At 45.3% G+C, this 27,302-nt stretch overlaps 1 protein-coding gene across 2 annotated transcripts in view; it reads right to left on the bottom strand.

The window, feature by feature from the left end:
* Positions 1-24,923, bottom strand: part of RFTN2 (raftlin family member 2) — a 50,935-nt gene extending 26,012 nt beyond the window's left edge. The window contains exons 1-7 of one of the 2 annotated variants that reach the window (XM_028751687.2): positions 24,209-24,923; positions 19,537-19,720; positions 19,120-19,231; positions 17,859-18,174; positions 12,617-12,820; positions 10,834-10,955; positions 3,006-3,109 (exon numbers count right to left, since the gene is read on the bottom strand). In XM_028751687.2, coding sequence (XP_028607520.2) covers positions 3,006-3,109; positions 10,834-10,955; positions 12,617-12,820; positions 17,859-18,174; positions 19,120-19,231; positions 19,537-19,720; positions 24,209-24,347 — 1,181 coding nt within the window. In that variant the 5' untranslated portion in view covers positions 24,348-24,923. The remainder of the gene's footprint in view (positions 1-3,005; positions 3,110-10,833; positions 10,956-12,616; positions 12,821-17,858; positions 18,175-19,119; positions 19,232-19,536; positions 19,721-24,208) is intronic. The other variant, XM_028751676.2, reaches the window with a different exon arrangement.
* Positions 24,924-27,302: the final 2,379 nt, after the last annotated feature.

Below are 27,302 nucleotides of genomic sequence, written 5' to 3'. Positions count from 1 at the left end.
ATGAAGTCCCAGGATGGGTTACAACAGTTTGAAAGCAATTAAAACAGCTCACATGAATACTGTCTCTCCAGAGTGGTGCACGCTCTGGTCATCTCCACCTTGGACTACTGCAATGCACTCTACGTGGGGCTACCTTTGAAGGTGACTCAGAAACTACAGCTAATCCAGAATGCGGCAGCTAGACCGGTGACTGGGAGCGGCCGCCTGGACCATATAACACCAGTCCTGAAAGATCTCCATTGGCTCCTGGTATGTTTCCAAGCATAATTCCAAGTGTTGGTGCTGACCTTTAAAGCCCTGAATGGCTCCATCCATCCTCGAAGAGAGTCTCCACCCCCATCGTTCAGCTGAGGTCCAGCTCCAAGGGCCTTCTGGTGGTTCCCTCATTGCGAGAAGTAAAGTTACAGGGAGCCAGGCAGAGGGCCTTCTTGGTAGTAGCACCCACCCTGTGGAACACCCTCCCACCAGATGTCAAGGAGATAAGTAACTATACAATCTTTAGAAGACATCTGAAGATGCTTTAGTTGAGATTCCTGCGTTGCAGGTGGCTGGTCTAGATGACCCCTGGGTTACCCTTCAACTCTACAATTCTGTGAGGTTGGCTGCATGTGCACGTCTGCATCCCGCCATGTGGTGGAGATTCCTTAGTCTACCGATGTCTGGAATATTTCCTTACTTTTCTACCTTTATTTCCACAACCATACCCATCATGGCTCAGAAACAGTGCTCATTCAGTATTAGCACATCCGACTTCCTCTACCACCCCTTTTCTGCTTATGATGCCCCGGTTCCCTTCTACAGGCAATCAAGCCAAGAGCCGCTTCCTGTTTGCCTTTAAACGCTTGTTGTGGTTAAAATCTGCAAGGAAGTTGATGGAAAGCAATTTGGGACAATTTCCCTTCTGCTGGTTTTTCCTACTTGATCATTTCAGATCCTGAAAAACAGCAAATGCGATGCTGCTCTAAAGGTTTCAGTTGATCAGAAAAAAATGAGCATATTCAGACAACAGCGATACCATGTTCATGCTAAAATGAATGTCTTTTGACAGATGTCTCACTAGTGCGTAACAGTTTTTGTGATTCAGTTTTATGACTAGCAACCCAGCCAGATGGGTCATAAATAAATAAATAAATAAATCCCCCAATTTATTTTCCACAACAAAAGTGCAGAAAATATTCAGAATGAAACTATGGGACAAAAAAACAAAAACAAAACCGTGATTCTTCTCTTCAAAAAAAAAACCCACCAAATATTTCAGGACAGATTTTTAATCAGAGCTCAAGTCTTGATGGAGATTTTCAGGCTACAATTTTTTAAAAACAAAACAGGGAACTCCCAAATCTCAGTTGCTTCTGTTTTTCTTTTCTGTGATAACAATGTACTCTTTTCCCTTAGAAAAAAACACCCTGCAGTCGAGTATTTTATCAACACTATCTGGAACACTAGCGCTGCTTTTCCACTTAAAAAGAAGAATTGATTGAGAAACTAGGTCAACTCCCTTGGAAAAAAATACGTATTTGCTTGGATCGGTTCCTGAGCTACTCCACCCACCACCAAAATTTTCCTTCCCAAGCAACAAACTCTGCTGAAGTAGTTGGTAGCCTTTGTAATTACAGTGAAACGGTAGCTCCTGTTTGAATCTATCACAGAAGAATCTATCACATAATTGTTCTAATTCAGGGATTCCCAAACTCGGGCCTCCAGCTGTTTTTGGACTACAGTTCCCATCACCCCTGACCACTAGTCCTGCTAAGCTAGGGATGATGGGAGTTGCAGTCCAAAAACAGCTGGAGACCCTCACAATGAGGTAAGAAACCCAACAGCTGCTGCTTACAAACAGAAATGAGAAACCTCCCTCCTCAGGCTGACTTGGTTAACTGTGTGAGTGTCTGGAGGCGGTTGGAGGATGGATGGCAGCTAACAGATTGAGGTTGAATCCTGACAAGAAGTACTGTTTCGGGGGGACAGGGGGTGGGCAGGTCTGGGGGATTCCCTGGTCCTGAATGGGGTAACTGTGCACCTGAAGGACCAGGTGCGCGGCCTGGGAGTCATTTTGGACTCACAGCTGTCCATGGAGGCGCAGGTTAGCTCTGTGTCCAGAGCAGCTGTTTATCAGCTCCATCTGGTACGCAGGATGAGACCCTATCTGCCTGAGGACTGTCTCGCCAGAGTGGTGCATGCTCTGGTTATCTCCTGCTTGGATTACTGCAATGCTCTCTACGTGGGGCTACCTTTGAAGGTGACTCAGAAACTACTACTAATCCAGAATGCGGCAGCTAAACTGGTGACTGGGGGCGGCCGCCAAGACCATATAACACCGGTCTTGAAAGACCTACACTGGCTCCCAGTACGTTTCCGAGCACAATTCAAAGTGTTGGTGCTGACCTTTAAAGCCCTAAACGGCCTCAGTCCTGTATACCTGAAGGAGCGTCTCCACCGCCATCGTTCAGCCCAGACACTGAGATCCAGCGCCGAGGGCCTTCTGGCAGTTCCCTCGCTGTGAGAAGCCAGATTACAGGGAACCAGGCAGAGGGCCTTCTTGGTAGTGGCGCCCGCCCTGTGGAACACCCTCCCTTCAGATGTGAAGGAAATAAGCAGCTATCCTATCTTTAAAAGACATCTGAAGGCAGCCCTGTTTAGGGAAGTTTTTAATATTTAATGCTGTACAGTTTTTAACATTTGATTGGGAGCCGCCCAGAGTGGCTGGGGAAACCCACCCAGATGGGCGGGGTATAAATAATAAATTATTATTATTAATATTATAGTCAGGAGGGACGGAGACCCTGCTCAGCATTTTAATTTTTGGTGTGCATGTGACTCATTTGAAAGCCCTTGATCGGCGCTCCTGGAGAACCGTGCCTCTGAGACGGAGCTGTTCGGGTGAAAGCAGAAGCCCTGCCTACCAGGTGGCGTCACCTCAGACCCCGTGTGTTGTCAGGAGCAGGTATGTCCCCGCAAGCCGGGCTGCCATGCACTAGGGAGAGAAAGGCACCGTTTTCATCTACCTGTCCAGTCGGATGATTGGAGTAGGCAGCACACACGTTAAAAGCCAGCCGAACTCAGCCAAGGTGTGTAGCAAAGGACCATAATCCGTTTTGATTTCACTGCCCTATATAAAAAAAACACCAGAGGCATTAGTATATTTGGGAAGAGCAGCAAGCATTTCCACAAGCCAAATACAGTGGTACCTCGGGTCACATACGCATCAGGTTACAGACTCCGCTAACCCAGAAAGAGTACCACGGGTTAAGAACTTTGCTTCAGGATGAGAACAGAAACTGTACTCCTGCGGCGCGGCGGCAGCGGGAGGCCCCATTAGCTAAAGTGGTGCTTCAGGTTAAGAACAGTTTCAGGTTAAGAACAGACCTCTGGAATGAATTAAGTACTTAACCCGAGGTACCACTGTAGCTTCTGGTGGAAACCGTGAATGGATTTGGAATGCAGGGATGCAGGTGGCCTAGGACTTGCTGATCAGAAGGTCAGCGGTTCGAATCCCCGCGATGGGGTGAGCTCCCGTTGCTCGGTCCCAGCTCCTGCCCACCTAGCAGTTTGAAAGCACGTCAAAGTGCAAGTAGATAAATAGGTACCGCTCTGGCAGGAAGTTAAACGGTGTTTCTGTGCGCTGCTCTGGTTCGCCCGAAGCGGCTTAGTCACACTGGCCACATGACCCGGAAGCTGTACGCCGGCTCCCTCGGCCAATAAAGTGAGATGAGCGCCACAACCCCAGAGTCGGCCACGACTGGACCTTACCACTGTAGCAGTTTTGGACACCCTTGCGGGACCAGGTGGTTGGGCTCCCCATAATCCAAGCCATATAAATAAGAGACCAAAGAGACTGGTTTTGGGTCAAAACAGGCCACAGCATTATTGAATACAGATGAAAGAGGTTTGGCTTGGGCATGGGGCAACTAAATACTTCTGGCCCACCCGCTGGAAGTGACGCATGGTCAATCCAGGCGGGGGTTCCTAAGACATGCATCAAATAGTGTGACCCCCACAGGGACCACTGTCTGGGGGAATGCCTTTGGCCCTGGTGCCAACTGGGCATGCGGACATGGCCACTCCTCCCAGATCCCTTTAACGGGATACCCCAGTGTTTGCAGGGGCAAGCGGAGGCTACAACCTCCCCTTCATCCAAAACAAAGGATTGCCCCAATGCCCAACCAGTTGTGATGATTGCTATGAGGTAGGCAAAACCACCAGGTCAGTGCCAATCAGCCCGGTGGGCAAATTCCTACCCAGCCCCCCAAAAAACGTTGACCACCTTAGCCACAGCCAAGTCACTGAAGGAGCGTCTCCATCCCCATCGTTCAGCCCGGACACTGAGGTCCAGTGCCAAGGGCCTTCTGGTGGTTCCCTCACTGCGAGAAGCAAAGCTACAGGGAACCAGGCAGAGGGCCTTCTCGGTAGTGGGGCCCTCTCTGTGGACCGCCCTCCCATCAGATGTCAAGGAAATAAACAACTATCTGACTTTTAGAAGACATCTGAAGGCAACCCTGTTTAGGGAAGTTTTTAATGTGTGACATTTTAATGTATTTTTAATCTTTGTTGGAAACCGCCCAGAGTGGCAGGGGAAACCAAGCTGGATGGGCAGGGTACAAATAATATATTATTATTATTATTATTATTATTATTATTATTATAGTGGTACCTCAGATTAAGTACTTAATTCGTTCCGGAGGTCCGTTCTTAACCTGAAACTGTTCTTAACCTGAAGCACCACTTTGGCTAATGGGGCCTCCAGCTGCCGCCGCGCCACCAGAGCACGATTTCTATTCTCATCTTGAAGCAAAGTTCTTAACCTGAGGTACTATTTCTGGGTTAGCAAAGTCTGTAACCTGAAGCGTCTGTAACCTGAAGCGTATGTAACCCGAAGTACCACTTATTATTATTGACTATCAGCTAAAAACTGAGGGTGGGTGGGTCGGGAAAACCGGCAAGGGAACGAAGAGGTAGAGCCCCAGGTACGGGCTGGTTAAATGGGCAGATCCGAGGGAAGCCTATCCGCTCTGTCAGCTCCGCCCCCTGGCACAGCCCAAGTCCCAGCCGGCATCCCCATTTGCCAAAGCAGGGTGCAGGCTAGGATCCAGTTAATAATAATAATAATAATAATAATTTATTATTTGTACCCCGCCCATCTGGCTGGGTTTCCCCAGCCACTCTGGGCGGCTTCCAACAAAGATAAAAAATACACTAAAATGTCACATATTAAAAACTTCCCTGAACAGGGCTGCCTTCAGATGTCTTCTGAATGTCAGGTAGTTGTTTATCGCTTTGACATCTGATGGGAGGGCGTTCCACAGGACGGGCGCCACTACCGAGAAGGCCCTCTGCCTGGTTCCCTGTAACTTGACCTCTCGTAGTGAGGGAACCGCCAGAAGGCCCTCGGAGCTGGACCTCAGTGTCCGGGCAGAACGATGGGGGTGGAGACGCTCCTTCAGATATACTGGACCAAGGCCATTTAGGGCTTTAAAGGTCAGCACCAACACTTTGAATTGTGCTCGGAAACTTACTGGGAGCCAATGTAGGTCTTTCAAGACCGGTGTTATATGGTCTCGGCGGCCGCACCCAGTCACCAGTCTAGCTGCCGCATTCTGGATTAGTTGTAGTTTCCGGGTCACCTTCAAAGGTAGCCCCACGTAGAGCGCATTGCAGTAGTCCAAGCGGGAGATAACCAGAGCATGTACCACTCTGGCGAGACAGTCCGCAGGCAGATAGGGTCTCAGCCTACGTACCAGATGGAGCTGGTAAACAGCTGCCCTGGATACAGATTTGACCTGTGCCTCCATGGACAGCTGTGAGTCCAAAATGACTCCCAGGCTGCGCACCTGGTCCTTCAGGGGCACAGTTACCCCATTCAGGACCAGGGAATCCTCCACACCTGCCCGCCTCCTGTCCCCCAAAAACAGTACTTCTGTCTTGTCAGGATTCAACCTCAATCTGTTAGCCGCCATCCATCCTCCAACCGCCTCCAGGCACTCACACAGGACCTTCACCGCCTTCACTGGTTCTGATTTAAAAGAGAGGTAGAGCTGGGTATCATCCGCATACTGATGAACACCCAGCCCAAACCTCCTGATGATCTCTCCCAGTGGCTGCATGTAAATGTTGAAAAGCATGGGGGAGAGGACAGAGCCCTGAGGCACCCCACAAGTGAGGGCCCAGGGGTCTGAACACTCATCCCCCACCACCACTTTCTGAACACGGCCCAGGAGGAAGGAGCGGAACCACTGTATGACAGTGCCCCCAGCTCCCAGCCCCTCAAGACGGTTCAGAAGGATGTTATGGTCGATGGTATCAAACGCCGCTGAGAGATCCAGCAGAACTAGGAAACAGCTCTCACCTTTGTCCCTAGCCCGCCGGAGATCATCAACCAGTGCGACCAAGGCAGTTTCAGTCCCATGATGAGGCCTGAATCCCGACTGGAAGGGATCCAAATGGTCCGCTTCTTCCAGGCGTGCCTGGAGTTGTTCAGCAACCACTCGCTCAATCACCTTGCCCAAGAATGGAAGATTTGAGACTGGGCGATAATTGGCCATCGTGGCTGCATCTAAAGATGGTTTTTTAAGAAGCGGTTTAATAACCGCCTCTTTCAGCGGGTCTGGGAAGGCTCCCTCACGGAGGGAAGCATTCACCACCCCACGAAGCCCATCGCCCAGTCCTTCCCGGCTAGCTTTTATAAGCCAGGATGGGCAAGGATCCAGGAGGCAGGTGGTTGGCTTCACTCGTCCAAGCAGCCTGTCCACATCCTCGGAGGTAACAGGTTGGAATTGATCCCACACAACTTGACTAGACAGGACTCTAGCACTCTCCCGCCCTGGCTCTGCTCCCACGGTGGAGTCTACTTCTTCCCAAATCTGAGCGATTTTATCTGCAAAAAACTTTGCAAAATCATTGCAGGAGATCATGTGGCGCATACTGGGCCCAGATGTCGCAGGTGGTTCCGCTAAATTGTGAACCACCTGAAAAAGTCTCCTGCTGCTGTTTTCTGCAGATGCAATAGAGGCGGCGAAGAAAGTCTTCTTCGCCGTCGCTATCGCCACTTGGTAGGCTCGACGTTGAGCTCTAACCTGTGTCCGGTCAGATTCGGAATGGGTTATCCGCCACCGGCGCTCTAGCCGTCTCAACGATTGTTTCATTGCCCTCAGATCCGTGGAGAACCACGGGGCTCTCCGGGCTCCATGCAATCGGAGAGGGCGCTTTGGAGCCAAACAGTCAATAGCCCTGGTTAACTCCACATTCCAGCGGGCCACCAGGGAATCGGCTGAAAGGCCATCAACATGGGATAAAGCATCCCCTACCACTCTCTGGAAACCATTTGGATCCATTAAGTGGCGGGGGCGGACCATCCGAATTGGTCCCACCTCCCTGCAGAGGGGATGGGTCGCAGAGAAGTCCAGTTGCACCAGGAAGTGATCTGACCATGGCACTTCTTTCGTTTCGCTTTTACTTAGTGTCAGATCACCAACATCCATAGAGGTAAACACCAGGTCCAAGGCATGTCCGCGGCTATGGGTTGGGCCAGACTTATTCAGGGACAGCCCCATGGAGGCCATGCTTTCCACGAAGTCCCGAGCAGCCCCTTGTAAGGTCGTGTCGGCATGGATGTTAAAATCCCCTAGGACAACCAAGCTAGGTGTCTCCAGGAGGACATCCGCCACGACCTGAAGCAGCTCGGGCAGGGAATCCTTGGTGCAGCAGGGAGGTCGGTACACCAGTAGGAATCCTGTACTGCCCCTATTGCCCAACTTCCAGAACATGCACTCGGAAAACTGGGTCTTCCCAATAGGACGCCTGGTGCAAACTAATGACTTCCTAAAAATCACTGCAACCCCCCCTCCCCGCCCACATGACCTGGGTTGCTGTGCGTAAGAGAAACCTGGTGGACAAGCAGCGGCAAGGACAGGCCCATCTGCTTCATCCAACCAAGTCTCTGTCACACATGCCAGGTCAAGTCCTCCATCCATGATCAAGTCATGGATGGCAGTGGTCTTATGAATCATTGACCTGGCATTGCACAGCAGCACCTTCAGGTCATGTGGGTATCCCTTGCTGATTCTAGTATCCATCCAGTCAGGACCAGACCCGGAGGCAGGGATAGTCCTCAGACAACGACTAAACCTGCCTCCTCTGTAATGACATGGTCTGGTCATCTGCCCCCCCCCCCCATCAGGAAGGGCATGACAGTTCTAATGGCTGATTAATCCCAGGACTGAAAAAGAATGTGCGTGGCAGGCAGATGAACTCTGAAAAGTGGCATTATTGGCCCAACACCATTAACTCTGCTAAACCTGAGAAGTTAGATAGCTCAGACAATTACAGTGGTACCTCGCAAGACGAATGCCTCGCAAGACGGAAAACTCGCAAGAAGAAAGAGTTTTCCGTTTTTCGAGGTGCTTCGCCAGACGAATTTCCCTATGGGCTTGCTTCGCAAGAAGAAAGCCCATAGGGAAATCTCCAGGGACCTCTTTTAAAATGCTGGCGGTCGGGAGCAAAGACGTTCGCCCACCGCCGGCCTTCAGAAGAGGTCCTGGACCTCTTCTGAAGGCTGGCGGGGGGCAAAAGTCTTTGCTCCCGACCGCCTGCCTTCCCGGGATAGCGGAGAAGCGCAGCGAGTTTCTCCGCTATCCCGACGGCTTTTGAAGGCAGGCGGGGGGGAGCAAAGTCGTTGCTCGTCCCCCGCCTGCCTTCCCGGGACAGCGGAGACTTCTCCACTGTCCCGGGGGCTTTTAAAATGCTGGCGGTCGGCAGCAAAGCCCTCCTGTCCCCGGAGCTTGCGGGGCGGGCGGTGGGGAGAAGGGCTTTTCTTCCCACCGCCAGCCTTCAGAACAGCCTTCTGAAGGCTGGCGGTGGGAAGAAAAGCCCTTGTCCCCCCCCCCCCCCCCAGCCTTCAGAAGAGGTCGGGGGACAGACTGTCCCCGGACCTGGTCTGAAGGCGGTTTCCATAGGAACGCATTGATTGATTTTCAATGCATTCCTATGGGAAACCGTGCTTCGCAAGACAAAAAACTCGCAAGAAGAAAAAACTCGCGAAACAAATTAATTTAATCTTGCGAGGTACCACTGTACTGGCAAAGTCTGTTTATGTTATTTGGCTATTCTTGGTTATTTAGCTATTCAAACTTGGTAAACTTACATTGGATCTGATTTGCATGTTATACTCACATACAAATTTCATCTCCCCTCTTTTCCCCATCCCCAGTTGTTATTTGCTATTATAATTACTTTACTATGTTATTACTATAACTTTAATGCATGCCCTGCCCTTCCTCTCATGACAGAAGCAAAAAGAAAAGGAAAAAGGATGTTATGTGCCTGATTGACCTTTAACTCTGTTGCTGAACTGAGAGCAAACAAGGAAATTATGAGGAGTCTGTGATTCTGCTTTCTTCATTAATGCTGCCTCTGATCAAACATAGCAATTGTTTGTGGGAGAAATCTGGATATTCTGCCAAAGCCACTTTTGCTGATGAGGAAACAAGCCATGTTTAAAATGAAAAGGTAAGTTTGCTACTTCTTCCTTCTGTTTGAATGCATGGTCATCAGAATTGAGCCATTGGGTGGTATAATACAACAAAGTAGTTCTGAAGTAGTTCTGTGAGCACTAGGATTTCCTTTTACACAATGGAACTTCCTCTCCCTGCATGTCCCCATACTTCAAATTTACTCAGGAGGGAGAACAGATTTATGGGGTGTGCAGGAGGCACACGGGGAGAGGAAGCTCAATTGCCCAGCCAAATGCTCCTGTGCTAACAGAACTACTTTACTAGATACTGTATTTTTTTGCTCTATAAGACTCACTTTTTCCCTCCTAAGAAGTAAGGGGAAATGTGTGTGCGTCTTATGGAACGAATGCAGGCTGCGCAGCTATCCCAGAAGCCAGAACAGCAAGAGGGATTGCTGCTTTCACTGCGCAGCGATCCCTCTTGCTGTTCTGGCTTCTGAGATTCAGAATATTTTTTTTCTTGTTTTCCTCCTCCAAAAACTAGGTGCGTCTTGTGGTTTGGTGCGTCTTATAGAGCGAAAAATACGGTGCTTATTTTATGCACTACTTCCCCTTACTTTTTTTTAAAAAAAGTCTTACCCTTCCAAAGTTAAGGATTTTTGAAACGCAGTATAATTTAAAAGTAGAATGCCTAGTGGTTAGAAAAGCTGCTCTCACCCCCAAAGCGGGGTGGGGGAAAAAATATTCCGAAGGCAAATACATTTTTGAGAGGCCACCTTGATTGGGGAACTTAACGAGTCAGCTAATTGTTCTTCTTCATTTCCTAGAAACCAGTTCCATCATTTAAGCAAGAGGTTCAGTTTTTCCAGCAGAAGCTGCCACCACATATATACTGTCAGCAATACAGTGGCTAATTTCTTTGGCCCAAACCAAACATCAACCCAAACCCATGTGTGGTTTTTCAGGTTTGTCTGCCAGGCGTATTTTGCACGAAATGTTCAAATAAGAATGTGTGACGCAGAAATTGCAATATACGACTGTGACCAGCTCCTGATATTTATTCAGAGGCTTCTTGCTGAATGAAATAATCTGCTATGATATATTTTAAGTAGCAGATACTACGATCTGCTAGTGTGTGCCTCAAAAGTTTGAATCGGTATGTAACCTTAAAGGCCTGACCAATTTATGTATTAGTTAAGAGCATTTACAAGAAAATATAGTAATTGGGTTTTCCAACTCAAGCCAACTCAGTTGCACCCATTTTACAGACTGGCTTATACTGATTTACTAATTTGAACTAAATTTGTAATCAATATCATTCTGAATCTGGAGACAAACAAACCTATGAGACTAACTTGCATACATAAAAACAAAAACAAGGCATTTACCTCAATTACAGTCCATTGTTCTACAACAATGGCATCATTTCCTTTCCTGTTTGAACCGGGCACTCCTGTGCCTTCTTCTTCATATATAAATAAGCCTTCTAATGATTTGGGCAAGTAGTCAGCTAGGGAAACAAGAAAAGAAGGAAGTAAGTGATAGAAACCTTGAATTGTTAAGAAATATATCATTAATGTAGCTGCTTTTTATTACATTCAAATTAGGGTGTTTTTCTTCCTGTTCTGTCTTAGCACATCAGCACTCTTCTGTGTTTGGAGTCTACAGAGAAAAATAATGTCACCTTTACTAACTAAACTGATTGTGGAATCAAGGGTGGATTGCACAAGCTTCTAGTGCTATTATCCATGAGAGATTACACACACACACACACACACACACACCTGGTATGGAATTACTGTGTAGAAGAAATATGTCATTTCCCTCTCCTAAAGAGCCTGTAAAAAGGAGGTACCTGATTCCTGGCACATTGCATGTGCTAGATGTGTGTGTGTGCCCAGAAGTGACATCATCAGTGTGAGACATTGGGAGCACACTCTTCCTTCTGTCTCTTAACACATGACCATTTTAGAGGTCTTTTTGAGAACAGATCCTTTTCCTACAGATCGACCCAGGGCATCATTTGCTACTTCCAAGTAATGGCGCTAGCAACTTGTGGAGTCCCCACACTTAATTCCACAATCTGTTACGTTACTATACTGTATGTACTTTTCTCTGTAAATGCCAAACACAGTTAATCACCCATGACATACTAAAACAAAATCTAGAAAGGTTTAGTTACCAAAGATAAAGGAATAAAAACATTTTAATAAATATATCTAATTTCCATATTAAAATTGTTTATGTTCAACTATTTTCCACACAGGGAAAATCAGTTATGGAAAGCATTAAAATGAACATTAATAGCCAAATGATAACATTAAGAAGACCTCTTAAATGAACCACATTATTGTTTGTTTACATATACTTTATGTTAATGCGTAAAGTATAAAGCACTAAGCAGGCATAAAATTACTCACTTAAGAGGTTTTCTTAATGTTATCATTTAGCTATTAATGCTTCTCACTTGAATATCTTCCATACAAGGACTGTGTGAAATGTTTGTCAGAAGCAGCTCTTCAGAGAAGAGACCTCACACAAAGAAACTCTTCTTGATGCCCTTTGTTCCATTCATACCCAACTATCACAAACAGTGATAGTAACAGTAAAGAAATGAATATTGGGTGAAAAATTAGCATGCTACTTTAAAGAACTTGAAGCTTTTCAGTTACCAAACAATCACATTGAAGCCCGAACTTCCAATCACACAAGTAACCAATTATGTGCTATTCTCTTGCTTCAGAAACATCCATATCAAATAGGGTATCCTAAAAGACACTTTTTATATGCAGTTTGATGCATTATTAGAGCTATGAATGGTATCACAAAATTCAGAAAAACAAAAGACAACTGTGTTCCTATCCGTGTATTAATTTAGGAGTTGTGAATCAGGTCGGTTCACTCACAAACACCCCTAATTTTTTGCCATCTAATTCTCTAAGAAAAATTAATTTTGTTAGAAAAATATTACTTGTTGAAAAAATAGAATATTTCTCTACTGTTTGTGTCTTCCCTCACAATAATCATTTCCTTCTTCCTACTCTTATTGTACAACATTGATTAAGTAAGAGAAGCCACTACATTACCTAGGTCCTTTACTGTTCTGAAATAAATAATACTATTATCGCCTTTTTTCAGGTGCAAAGAGACTAATGGTATGATTACAGTTACCTTTAGAAGCCTCCCAGTGTACGAATGAGTCAATTAAGGACAACCCTTGTTTGTAATAAAACGTGGTTAACTCTAGCCAGTCAGCATCCAAAGTACTAATCACTGGTCCTTTCCTTGACACTTTTAGAGACAAGACACCGTCGTGATATGTCCAACAGGTGGAATCATCCTCGAAGACGTTGAAGACTGTATACAATTTGTTATCTGATAAGATATTAGAAAATAAAGAAGTCAGGGATAATGAGGGCTTGGAGGAATTGAGTAACTAAGATTACCCTTTTAAAAATGGAACACTTATCAAGAGCAGTTATCAGTATTTCAAGTGGAGAGAACAAACTTGTCCATAGATCATGACATAAAGCCTCAACATGGCGAATGAAAACCATTTAAACTCAAGTGGGGTGTTGAAAGTCAATATGCTGGAAGCTTCTGAGCCAACAGACAACTTAATAGAGGTGCTTAACATTTGAAATCCTCCTCCTTAGACAGAACAAGGTTGTCTCATCTTTGAGTTCTTTTCCTAACTCTCAAAACGCTCATTCTCTGTCTCTTTTTGAGTTGGACAGCTCTGCTTTTGAATCTTCCCTGCCCAGTCCTAGGCACTTTGCCCGTCTTGTTTTACATCCCCTTTCTCAGTGCTCTAATTTTCTCATCTATCCAATCTATTTTTACACTGCTGGCATCTCACGGCATAATCTGGTCTCTGCAATTATGCTGCCGACATCCCTTCACAGAGTTCTGATTCCCCCCCCCAAACTGAACTTCAGACAACGGCAACTTCCTTTTCAACATTTCCAAGATTCACCTTTCCCACTCTGCGCATACTTGCCTAAGTTGCTATAACTTTCTTCTTGATTACCTATCTTCGTGCCATATATCTGTTCTTCGGTTAATACAGAATGCCTACACTGCCTCTGTCTGGAAAATGCAAAGACCTTAGGAGCTTTATTTGTTTGTAAGACCTTCATAGAACAGTTTCCTTAAGCCACAAATGGTTTATACTACTCCCCTCCTCCAGTAGTAAAAACCACATTGTGTTAAATAGAAGATGGGGAAGAAGATGGAGAAGAGGAAGAGCATGATTTGATCCATTGTGGGCACAGCCACATGGGACCGTATGTCAACAAAGTTCTGTTTCGCCATCACCACGTCACCTGCTGGCATGCCTACTGGTGATTAGGAGAAATGGGAGGTTAATGCATATTTTTGTATGCCACCCAGCTCTGTCTCTTTGCTTGAGCTGCATGTGAATCCAAGTACCGTATTTCTCGCTCTATAAGACGCACCAGACCACAAGATGCACCTAGTTTTTGGAGGAGGAAAACAAGAAAAAAAATATTCTGAATCTCAGAAGCCAGAACAGCAAGAGGGATGGCTGCGCAGTGAAAGCAGCAATCCCTCTTGCTGTTCTGGCTTCTGGGATAGCTGCGCAGCCTGCATTCTCTCCATAAGACGCACACACATTTCCCCTTACTTTTTAGGAGGGAAAAAGTGAGTCTTATAGAGCAAAAAATACGGTAACTTGTAGGAAGGTCAGGGGGCTAAATGGGGATGCTCACAGACCAGGGATGCACAAATCTGTTAATTCCTGTTTCTTTCAGTTTCCCAAGCTTGAGTTCAGCATTCCACAATACCACATCAGTTTACTTAAAACAAAAAACAACCCAACTCCTTTTGAAAATTCACCATTATTTCCAAAAATTCCTCATCATACTCATTTCGCAAGATATTTTTGTCAAATGTATTATTATTTTTTTGCAAAACCATTTCCCCTAATGTAATTCATTGTTTTGTATGTTGTTTTCACTTACACGTGCATTTTATGCACACTTGAGCCCAGTATATGCACACACAGCTCCTGGGGGGAAAACTGCACTGGAAAATTCGGAGAAGTGCTGTTCTCATAGGCTAGTCGTGTTTCAGTCTGTGCATCGTTTCAGTAACTGCAAATTAAGTAGGTTGGCCTTTAAATGCAAATTCAATTGAAATTCTGCCCCATTCATAGCACAGACTCCTTGTTCCTACTGAAGGCCATCCTGTTGCTGTGTGTGGCATACCCACATGCCTGTTTCCATCTACATCCACATTTGTAGTTGGGGTTGGGGAGGTGGGAAAACAGGTCCATCAGGTTTATGGGGACCTTCTGGATAAGGGCACTGTGCCCGCATGTAATAAAGGTAAAGGTAAAGGGACCCCTGACCATTAGGTCCAGTCATGGCCGACTCTGGGGTTGCGGCGCTCCTCTCACTTTACTTGCCAAGGGAGCCGGCGTACAGCTTCCGGATCATGTGGCCAGCATGACTAAGCTGCTCCTGGCGAAACCAGAGCGACGCACGGAAATGGAAATGCCTTCCCGCCAGAGCGGTACCTATTTATCTACTTGCACTTTGACGTGCTTTCGAACTGCTAGGTTGGCAGGAGCAGGGACTGAGCAACGGGAGCTCACCCCGTCACGGAGATTTGAACCACCGACCTTCTGATCGGCAAGCCCTAGGCTCTGTGGTTTAGACCACAGCGCCACCCGCGTCCCCGCCTGCATGTAATAATGACCAATAATTCAAATTCACAAAACCACATACTAGCAATTGAGACTACACCCAATGACCATCATATTCATTGAAGCAATACCACGCAAAATAAATGGATTTTGCAACCTTTCTGTAATGCTATCAGAGACACGCTATCTCTGACCTCATTCAGGAGGACATTCCAAAACCTCAGGGTGACCGCAGCAAAGGCCCTGTGACCAGCTGCTGATGGCTGCATCATGTGAAAATATGGAGCAACCCTTTCTCTGAGGACTGCAGCTGGCAAAGGGACTCACACAGAGAGAGGCAGTTCCCTGAATTAGGTTTGTTTCAGGCTGTGAAGTCAGCACCAACATGTTGAGCTGGGCCCAAAGTTACATTGGAGTTACATTGGAATGGGTTACCTATGTTCTTGCCACAATCATCAGCAGATGGGCTGAAGCATTTTGTAAGTGCTCCAGGCTAAATTAATATTTATTTTATTTAAAAATAAACAATCAGATATCAGGGCGGTATGCAGCATAAAAGCACACCACACCCCATCAAAAACAAGAAATCAGCAAAAAACTTTCAAACAGACTAAAACTTGTTCAGTTAAATTAATATAATCTATTAAAATGCATGGGCAAATAAAAATGCTGTTGACTGCTATCAAATGACAGCAGTGTTGGCCCCAGGCGAATCTCTTTGGAGAGGACCTTACAATAATAAGAATGTCATTGTCAAGAAAGCCCTTGCCTCTTCTGGATTATCTTATACCATAGGGGTGGCAAACTTGCGCCTCTCCAGATTGTGGGGACCCATCCCTGTTGTGGAAGTTCATCTTCAAGAGCAGCCTCACTTAAGAGTGAAGATAAAGGACGCCTGGACGGTTAAGTCCAGTCAAAGGCAACTATGGGGTTGCGGCGTTCATCTCACTTCCAGGCCGAGGGAGCTGGTATTTGTCCACAGACAGCTTTCTGGGTCATGTGGCCAGCATGACTAAACTGCTTCTGGCGCAATGGGACACCGTGACGGAAACAAGAATGCATGGAAATGCTGTTTACCTTTCCACCACAGTGGTACCTATTTATCTACTTGCACTGGTGTGCTTTCGAACTGCTAGGTTGGCAGGAGCTGGGACAGAGCAACGGGAACTCACTCAGTCACAGGGATTCGAACCACCGACCTTCTGATCGGCAAGTCGAAGAGGCTTGGTGGTTTAGACCACAGCACCACCCGCACTTAAGGAGTACCTTGCAGCAACAAAGGTCACAAAATCATGGATCAGCATGATAAGATTTCCTTGCTCTGAAAAGGGGCACAGCCTGCACAGCAAGAGGAACTCATCAAAGTTGAAGCTGGCCATTGTGGCTGGTGGAGCTTACCTGGCTTCCCATCACGGAGGTTGTTGCCAGTAACTTAGAGGGAGAAGCGCAAGGAGGTGGGGAGGTTGGAGCAGTGCAGGTGCACCGCTGCCACCAACCGGACACTCTTGACACTGTGCCTTCGTCATGCTGATTGCCCTGCCCTTCTCCTCTCAGTCACCCGCAGCGACCTTTGTGTTTGGGAAGCCACGTTGGGTGATATCTGGTTTTCAACATCGCGAAACAGCACTGGCTAAACATCATGATATATCAATATATCACAATATCTGAAATAAGGATGGAACTATGTAGAGGTGAGGGACACGAGTGGCGCTGTGGGTTAAACCACAGAGCCTAGGACATGCTGATCAGAATGTCGGCGGTAAGAATCCCCGTGACGGGGTGAGCTCCCGTTGCTCGGTCCCTGCTCCTGCCAACCTAGCAGTTCAAAAGCACGTCAAAGTGCAAGTAGATAAATAGGTATCGCTTCGGCGGGAAGGTAAACGGCATTTCCATGCGCTGCTCTGGTTCGCCAGAAGTGGCTTAGTCATGCTGGCCACATGACCCGGAAGCTGTACGCTGGCTCCCTCAGCCAATAAAGTGAGATGAGCGCTGCAACCCCAGAGTTGGTCACGACTGGACTTAACGGTCAGGGGTCCCTTTACCTTTATGTAGAGGCGAACAGTAGGGCTGGGGAATATCTGGTTTTCAACATCATGATATATCACCAGCTAAACATTGTGATATACTGATACATTATGACGTTTGAAACAAGGATGGAGCTAAGGGTGGTTGGCGTCACGGTTTCCCCCACATTGTGATTTTTGCATAGCGCGTGCACCCACCCACCCACCCTGATTTGTGATATATCGCCAGGACAAAAATTATGAAACCAGTATCACGATATGGACTTCAAAATGGTTTGGGGCGATATATCGATATATCACCTCCTGCCATCACCACCGTATTTTTCGCTCTATAAGACGCACCAGACCACAAGACGCATCTAGTTTTTGGAGGAGGAAAACAAGAAAAAAAATATTCTGAATCTCAGAAGCCAGAACAGCAAGCGGGATCCCTGCGCAGTGAAAGCAGCAATCCCTCTTGCTGTTCTGGCTTCTGTGATAGCTGCACAGCCTGCATTCGCTCCATAAGACGCACACACATTTCCCCTTACTTTTTAGGAGGGGAAAAGTGAGTCTTATAGAGCAAAAAATACAGTATTTGCTAATGTTGGGGTGTGTGTGTGTGGCTGGGTCCAAAAGAACCTTCAGATCTTGAACCAGTCCGGATGGTAATCGTGTCCAAAAATGGATACTTACATTCCTTGGAAATAGTTAAGACTATATATGTAGCAATTTCCAGTACCTTCTTTCCTCAGTTTAGTTGGGCTAGGACTGCCTTCTCTTCCATCATGAAAATCTGTCTCCCGCAACTGCCCGATGTCTGGCTGGATTTCTTCTTCTATGCCACTCTCAGAGGACTGTCCACTCAGAGTCCCTTCATTCCAGGGCTTATCACTGTCATCTGTGTTGTGCCTTCTCTGTTCCCTACTCCTTCTGCCTAGGGTTGAATCGGACTCTGCATTCCCATCTGTGCTTGTGCCATTGCAGATTTTTGATTTTGGACAAGGTTGTGTTATAAATCCGACAAACTTCATTCCTCTCTTTGCGGCATCGTTGATCTATATAATTCCCCCCCCCAAACACACAAATACAGTTATAATTAAGCTGTGTGCATTTAGAAATCATTTCTAAATTATTATTCAGAAATTAGAAACACTGTGAGGGGGTCATTTGCATGTGATGCTTTCGTTATACAGGAGTATGGGTGCGGGAAGAAAGGAGTGCGCACTGGTGTGCGAAAACAGCACATGTCTGTTCAGATACCTGGGCCGAAGCTGGGGCTAAAGGAGAGCAAGGAAAGTGGGTAAGTGGGTTTGAGAGCAATCTCCACAACTGCTGCTTCCATATTGCTTTACCCCACCCAGTTGGTCCCTTACCTTTCCCGCCCCGACCTGGCCACAGTGATCCATGCGACAGTCACCTCCAGGCTTGATGGGTCTACTCTGAGTAAAACTTAGCTGAATACCACCCAATGATTTTTGGCAATTTTGAGGTGTTTATAAACAGTTTACTGCAGCAGAATAATCTTCTATAAACTAGGTTCATCTATCTATACAGTATATAGTTAAAGATATAACAATTCATAGTTTTCTGGACTACTGACTGATTCCACCTGTTAATGTGACTATGGGTTGGCTTACAGGTAACACCAAACTGTGGCTATGGTATGTGCTCTCCTAACTCCCCTTGTGCGTTCCATTTCATCAGTTACATTGCGGATTGTAGCAAGCCATAGTTCATTACGTCTGAACTAGCAAACTATGGATTGTGCTCGCCCTATGAAGCAGGATTAAATCCTGGTGTATAACCCAGGCTTGCGAGACAAGAGCAAACCATCATTTGCAGGTTCATATTTAAAATGGTCTCAAATCAAGAGGTGACTAGTTGAGAAGCGCATATGAGGGGAGGAGGCTCAGTCACATGTGGAAAAAATTAACCTACATGACATGTTGAAAATGGTACAAGCAAAATATTTCAAGGAGGAATTGTTAAGACCTTCCTACCTTTTCCAACAGTCCTTTTACCACCTCATTTGTTAGTGTTTCATATGTTGCAGGACACTCCTCAATCACGAGTCTGGGTTGTCTTTGTCCTCTGGATGCTTGATGCTTTTGGCTGGAGACAGAAAGAAAGCAGCCTTTGTTACAGCCTGATGTATCTTGTACAAAATGCCAGCACGCACAACTCCCTTCGTTCCAAAATATTATGAATTCAGTCTTGGCAACTCTTTTGTTTGGCTAATGCTCCATGGAGGCCTGATTACAAAGTCGCCCAAATGTGTTACTTGGAACGCAACTGAATTACCTTTTGAGACCAAGTATTTATGGCCTGGCTCTACGTTTCTCTTATCTATTTGGGAGAAAGGCAGGATATAAATACCTTCAACAATAATAGAAACACTTATTTACGATGGTACATACCTCAGTTTGAGACGCAGTAGTACGACTCGATAAATGTGACTTGCTGGGAAGTGTCTTCTTCGTCCAATTGACAGCAAAACAGGGTGAATAGCTCCTACCACATATCCTTTCATATAATATTCCTCCACCTTTTTTGCAATTTCCAGCACAGAGCTGATCTTGATTGCCTCTGGATTTGAGGAAGCTAAAGGGATTTCAATTACACAAACATTTCAGTGACTTCCAACGGCACTGGACAGAAACAATAGCTTATATATATATTCTGTATATAAAATTTAAGCTGCAATGTGGGGTTTCGCTGTAGGTATCTGCTAATAGGAAAAAATTGAAACAACTTGGCTGTTCTGCATATGGCGCTATATCACACCACTGACTCAGAGAAGCTGGAAGGATTAGTGGTTACAACAACAGGTGCAGGGAGAAAGCTATAAAAATTAAAATAGTAGCTATTATGGCTACAGTACAGATCGAGGGCTGGGTGTAGTCTATACTAAAAACCTTTATTTAAGAAATGCAAACTATATACATAAAGATAGCTAGATTCTCTGACCTATATAAACCACACACATTTGTAGGTAGGTATTTACCTGGCACAATTTATTTTGTTTTTGCTACTCGTGGGCAGGGCTAAGGAGTTGGATAAGGCACCAAAGCCTTGTCCCCTACAAGTCCTAGTTAACCTATCCCGTGGCTTTTTAGATTTCATCAGGCATTGTTCACATATTGTCGAACCTATTTTTGCATCAGTGGGAGCTAGGAACTTGTATCTATTAAAAGTAAATAAGAAAGAAAAAGCTGAGATTTTCAGCAGGCGGAATTCCTGCTCAATATTAGATTCTGCACCATAGAGTTGTCGGTTGCTCTGAACCATAATTTCAGTCAATGGAAATCACAAAATTAGACGAGCTCAGATGCCAGCATTTTTTCATCGGTTTGCTCACATTCGTTTTGGGGTCTGAACTGATTCTGTATACTTATATTCTAAGCTTCCTATCAGGACAGAGACCTTTCAAGCTGGCTCACAGAACGTACAAAACAAAATAATGTTGAATCCCAATAACACTGATATAAAACAACAGATTACAGACATCAACATTTTAGGCCACTGTTAGGCTAACTCTGTTATAACTTTCTCCCCCGGGATGGACAGAAGGCAAACAAAAATAAAATAAAAAATGAAATGAAAACTTTGCACTTAAATGACATGCAGAGTCTATAAATTAATTTTCAGTCAGCTCGATGACAGTATTTAGGCAGGAACCAGACCTAAACAAATATGTGTATGCTAGATGTATCAATCAATGTTCAACTATTCCCGAAAGGGTAATCTATAATACATTTTTAAATACGTAAATAAAATTCCAGTTTATGTATTAAAATATGCAGTACAGGACAATGCAGGCCTGTACCCAACTGTAGCCATAAAATGGTACAATATAATTAGTCCCTTTAGACATTCACCAGTTAATATGTGGATGCTCTTAAATAAGATATTCACACATAAATGGTGTTATACTATAGCTGTATGTGGCTGAAGCTTGTTGGGAATGTTCATGTAAGGTAGATGAATTATTCCAAACATTAAGTGTCTGTTTTCTTGGTTTTGTACAGTGTTTACATGTAGGTGTCATATTTAGATGACATTGTTTGTTACACAAACACACACGTCAATCCTAGCTGCACAAGGTGACCTATAGCCAGCTCCAAAATTTTGCTAAGATAGCAAATGAAAACATAAGATTAAGTGTTCTAAAGGCTGCACAAGAACGTTAGAAGCAGTAAGTGTACCATGGAACTGCTGAGATGTTGCTCTTGCCTCTGAGCTGCAGACAGACACATTGAACTTTTACGAACTTTTAGGATTAGGATGACATCCATAATTAGGTGATTATGGTTACAATAATACTTGCCTGAACATGAGCCTTAAAAAGGTAAAGATAAAGGACCCCGGACAGTTAAGTCCAGTCGCGAACGACTCTGGGGTTGTGGCGCTCATCTCGCTTTACAGGCCGAGGGAGCCGACAGTTTTTCCGGGTCATGTGGTCAGCATGACTAAGCTGCTTCTAGCGAACCAGAGCAGTGCACGGAAACACCGTTTACCTTCCCTCCAGAGCGGTACCTATTTATCTACTTGCACTTTGACGTGCTTTCGAACTGCTAGGTTGGCAGGAGCTGGGAACAAGCAACAGGAGCTCACCTCGTCAACAGGATTCGAACCGTGACCTTCCGATCACCAAGCCCTAGGCTCAGTGGTTTAGACCACAGCGCCACCCGCGTCCCTTTGAACGTGAGCCTTACATTTGAGTAAATATGCATCACTTTATCAGACTGGAAGTAAAAGGGGTCTTCTGTCTTTGCTGAAATCCTAATGAGATTACAGTGGTACCTCAGGTTAAGTACTTAATTCGTTCCGGAGGTCCGTACTTAACCTGAAACTGTTCTTAACCTGAAGCACCACTTTAGCTAATGGGGCCTCCTGCTGCTGCTGCGCCGCCGGAGCACGATTTCTGTTCTCATCCTGAAGCAAAATTCTTAACCTGAAGCACTATTTCTGGGTTAGCGGAGTCTGTAACCTGAAGCGTATGTAACCCGAGGTACCACTGTACAGAAAACTAGCTGAGTGCATCTAAACATTCAGATCGTGTTCATTGATGGGTTTGCGAATTTAACAATAGGGAAGTATTTAAGCCCAATATTGCTGACAGATTAGATTCAGAGTTGCTGCAGCGGGAACTCCGCTCACAGCGCTGCTTGTGGAAAATGGGTTTCGACAGATCTCTCATTCTCCCTGAAAATCTGCTCCAGAGGGTGGGGGGAGGGTTACTCCAGAACAGTGTGGGAGGTGGTGGAGAGAGGAAGGATGAATTTGTGAAAATTGCTTCCAGGGTTGGCACCAGTTCTGGAGGGATCTGGGCATGATGCCCTCCAGGACACACACACACACACAAAACATCCATGATGCTGGCAAGATCCTCTGTAATAAGCTCGCCAGGTGGTGCACAGGAGCCCCAGATTTCTGTAAACAGGAAGGACTCCTGTTTGCAGAAGAGTCCGCAATTCAGCGGAGGCTCCTGTTGCAGTGGCCGGAGTAGGGCAAAGGCAATCCAGCTCAGAGGGCACAGCTGATGCGTTGGGGGAAATATTGGGTTCCAGAACAGCTGCGAGGGATGACCGATCACCAACATCTTTATTTCTTTGAAGCAGAGCGCCGCCCAAGGCTGCAGCCATCTATGCCCAGAAGCATGCTGGGAAAAAGAAAATGGTGGGTTGCCCTGGTAGTGGAAAAGTAGAAGGAAGATGCCAGCGACTGTTGTCAGTCCCAGTGGGTTCTTTGGGGCTTAACGTTTGCCCCCCACCAGGCCAGTTGCTGACTCTGGGCCTGATTACCATTCCTCCAGGAGGAGTCTCTGCTGGATTGCAACCCTTTCCACGAATAGAGTTTTCCATTCGCAAAACGGAAATTCTGGCTCGAACCCTGATTTTTTTGGTCTATGTCATGGAACACTGCAGTGATGTAAAGATACCTCCCCTCCTCCTTGCGTTCAGTTGCTAAAACGTATGTTTTCATGAAAAATAATTGTTTTTCACAAGAAATAACCACCATCAGACTACTTTCAGGAACGTCAAAGCTATGCAACTCAAAATGCTGCCTACTATGTAGCAAAACAATAGCTGCAAACAAAATCTAGAAGGCATTAAATCAATTGCCAATTTAAACTTATAGACCGGTATATCGCTTATGTATTAGGTAATCCAGCATGAGACTCAAAACTATGTTAGAATCATAGAATCATAGAGTTGGAAGAGACCACAAGGGCCATCGAGTCCAACCACCCTGTCGTTGTTGCTACTGTTTCTCCACACAAAGAAGTTTCGCTTCACCCAAAGAGAAATGAATGAATTGTATACAGAATGAAAAACCAAAAATGCAGGTAATGGACTAAAATGTGTCCTGCACAACAATCTTCATGAAGTTTATACTTGTAATCTACATTAATATATTCTGGCTACTGCAACCACAAGAACTGCTGTATAGCCATGGAGAAGCTACACCAAAACGTTTCAGCAAAAATTATGAGTCCCTGAAGCAACTACTGTACAGCTGAATAGAACTGCCTGTTTTTAATGGGAAGCCGTCTGGAGTCGGTTGTTTATGTTTTCAACTTTCTGGGACAGGGAGTCGGTTAGAAACAAGAAAAACCCTACAAAAGAGGGAAGTAGACCCACACTGCCTGCCTTTTAACTGCACAACATTCAGTGTTCCTTCCATGCCTGAGCTACAAAAACAAAACAGAACACGAAACAAAGAATAGGAAGCTAAAAGGTATTTTCCACTGTAGAAGTGCTCTTAAGTAGTGCTTACTGTCAAGTTTAACAGAACTGCCGATACTGACAGAAACTGGCTTTCAGCTACGCACAGATTTGGAAAAAGACCTTTTTTCTGAACAGAGGCACCAACGCGCTAATTGTTACATGCATACACATTTTTTTCTGGCATTCATACGCACAATTTAACACATTTCCAAACCATTAGCCTAATGATTAACAGTGACTGGTGTTGAAAGATTCTTGTGAATTAGTTTTCCCATATGTAATCTAAAGAAATAAAATAAGGAAAACTTTTGCCCATTTAAGCCTTTGACACAGAGTACTGCTGAAACAAGATACCTACCTTCCAAAGTAAAATCAAGCAATATGTACTCATAAGCAGAGTCTGTCTTTGTCTCCACTTGCGGTCTCTTTAGCGTTGAAAATATTTTTCCAGGGCTACTATCATCTGGGTCTTCTAGTTTTCTGAGTCCGCACCCCATGGTTACAGCCGGCAGGGAGCAGGAAGGTGCAGAGGGTGGAGGTAGAAATGGAGAATGCCACAAAATCTGTTTCCCTCTGATTGGAGGAAAAAAAAAAAAGAAGAGGAAGGAATCTCAAAGTTTTAGATGCTGTTTACTGCTAGCCACAACACCAAAGAAAAAAGAATCTTCAAGTCCCAAGTTAGAAACAGGAGGAATTTTCCAGCCATAGTTACATCCAGGCGTATAACCCTTTATGCTTTCAGGCGACGAAGTCCTCCTGGGCAAGAGTGTTACTGCTCTTGCAGGAACTTACAAAGTGTTGCAAACTTAGCAGAGATTTTCCATGCCACGTCAATTTACAGCCAGCCCCTGCTAGCAGTGTTCTGTTGCAGAGGGCACCAATGAGTGCTTTGTCTGTCCCTCTTGGCTGGCTGATAATGATGTGAGAAAACAACCGAAATAAAAAGTTGCTGCAAAACTTCAGCGTGATTCCCTTGCAGCCAGAAGGTCTGTTTTGCTGCAGTAGCAAAGAAAAGGGAACAAAAAAGAGCAAGTTAGTGAGATAATGGGACTAGAGAGCCTCAACATGGTTTGAGACAAAATCGTTTCCAGAAAGGAAGTCAACTTCAAGAGGAAATTGCTTCTGGCATCTCAAAGGGGAGCAAAGTAAATGAAAAGCAGTTCAGAACTCTTGTTTTAAATGTGAGTTTGGATCTGACTTCCTTCGCACAGGACAGCTGGGGGGAAAATGCACACAATAGCAAAAGATTCCCTTGGCTAGAGAGCAGTACAAATTGTATTTGGAGTAACTGACTTAGTAAGTTAAAAAATATAAAAAAGCACATTCTCTGCTTCTGATAGGGCCTATTTAGAAACGGTATGAAATGTACATCATAGCAAAGCAGAGGACGGATTTGATTCACATTATACAAGAAAGAGCTCTATGGCAATCTTTCTGTTAAGCTAACAGTTAATTCTTAAAACTTCTGTTTTAGGGGCTTTTTGCAAACAAAGAGCAAAGGAGTGGATTTTCAACTAGTTGCTTATACAGTGGTACCTCAGGTTACATACACTTCAGGTTACATACACTTCAGGTTACAGACTCAGCTAACCCAGAAATAATACCTCGGGTTAAGAACTTTGCTTCAGGATGAGAACAGAAATCACGCGGCGGCAGTGGGAGGCCCTAAAGTGGTGCTTCAGGTTAAGAACAGTTTCAGGTTAAGAACGGACCTCCGGAACAAATTAAGTACATAACCAGAGGTACCACTGTATTTGTTTTCATTTCTTCAGGGCATGCAGCCCAGCTAAGCCACAATCTTATCAGCTGCATTGTTCAAAGGCGTTTTAAGCCCCCTGGAAGTTGGCAGCTAGCATTAGAGATTTCGGCCTTGCAGGGGGTTGGACTAGATGGCACTCAAGGTCCCTTCCAAATCTACAATTCTGATTATATGATCCCAGCGCTTACAAGTAAATGTGCTGCTTCCACTTTGATCCGTCGATGAATGATTTCTTTATACAGCTGATTTAAGTTTCCTTGAGAGTAAGACAACACATTTATAGTTATAGGTATAAATAGTAAAATTATTATTAAATTATTAATATTAGTTAACACTGTTTGGATTTTTTTATCTCTCTCTTTGGACTTGCAGAGATAGAGAAAGGCACCGGGGGCAGCTGTATAAGACAAAACAGCCCAAACTTCCCATAGAAGCTCAACATCAGAAAAACAAAGATCATGGCCCCTGGTCCCATGACAAACCTAGACAGCATCTTAAAAAGCAGAGACATCACCTTGCCGACAAGGGTCCGTGTAGTTAAAGCTATGGTTTTCCCAGTAGTGATGTATGGAAGTCAGAACTGGACCATAAAGAAGGCTGATCGCCAAAGAATTGATGCTTTTGAATTCTGGTGCTGGAGGAGACTCTTGAGAGTCCCATGGACTGCAAGAAGATCAAACCTCTCCATTCTGAAGGAAATCAGCCCTGAGTGCTCACTGGAAGGACAGATCCTGAAGCTGAGTTTCCAATACTTTGGCCACCTCATGAGAAGACTCCCTGGAAAAGACCCTGATGTTGGGAAAGACTAAGGGCACAAGGAGAAGGGGACGACAGAGGACGAGATGGTTGGATAGTGTTCTCGAATCTACTAACATGAGTTTGACCAAACTGTGGGAGGCAGTGGAAGACAGGAGTGCCTGGCGTGCTCTGGTCCATGGGGTCACGAAGAGTCGGACATGACTAAACAACAAAAATGCTTAACTAGTCATGCAGGGGTTATTTTTAGTTCCTGGTCTTCATGTCAAATTGATATTTTAAAAATCTCATGTTGCGCCAACAGTTTATCATTCTGTACCAGGCTCGTTGGAGCAGTGGAAATAAGCACAATGAATAGGCATTTGTGGGCTGAAACAGGCCACTTAATTTTGGTTTTATAGCAGATAAGCAGGGTTGGCATGGCAGTAGGGCAAAGATCTGGTCTGCATTCCATCAGCCCTTGCTGCTGGCATGTTTCTTGCTGCCAGTCGGCTGGAAAGCACCCATGGGAGATGTACAGCATTAAACGCCACCATGGCAAACAGGAGTGGAAGGGATCGAGGAAGCTACCAGAGTCTACCCAGAGGCCCAAATAAATGAACTTACCCGAAGGCCCTTAAGCTTTTTTTGTGGGCAGCGAGGACCTACCTCTTAAGTCGTCATATAGCCACTGGAAGGCCACTAGCAGGTCCTGGATTCACCAGCTCCCACAAACAAAAAAAACTGTCCAGGCAGTGGGTGACCTGTTGGGTGTCCCACTGCCCTCTCAAGGAACGTGCTGAAGGTTTCAAAGGCTGCACATACAACAGATGGGTGGGTTACAGCATTAAAAACCACATTTAAAATAATTCAAAATGTCCCATATGTTGTTGATGAACCAACTGCCCTCAAATATAGTTAAGGTAAAGGGACCCCTGACCATTAGGTCCAGTCATGA

The sequence above is a fragment of the Podarcis muralis genome, chromosome 1 (genome assembly GCF_964188315.1).
Source record: "Podarcis muralis chromosome 1, rPodMur119.hap1.1, whole genome shotgun sequence".
Lineage (NCBI taxonomy): Eukaryota > Metazoa > Chordata > Lepidosauria > Squamata > Lacertidae > Podarcis > Podarcis muralis.
Note: the sequence above shows the minus strand (reverse complement) of the source record. Positions and strands in the feature narration are given on the sequence as shown.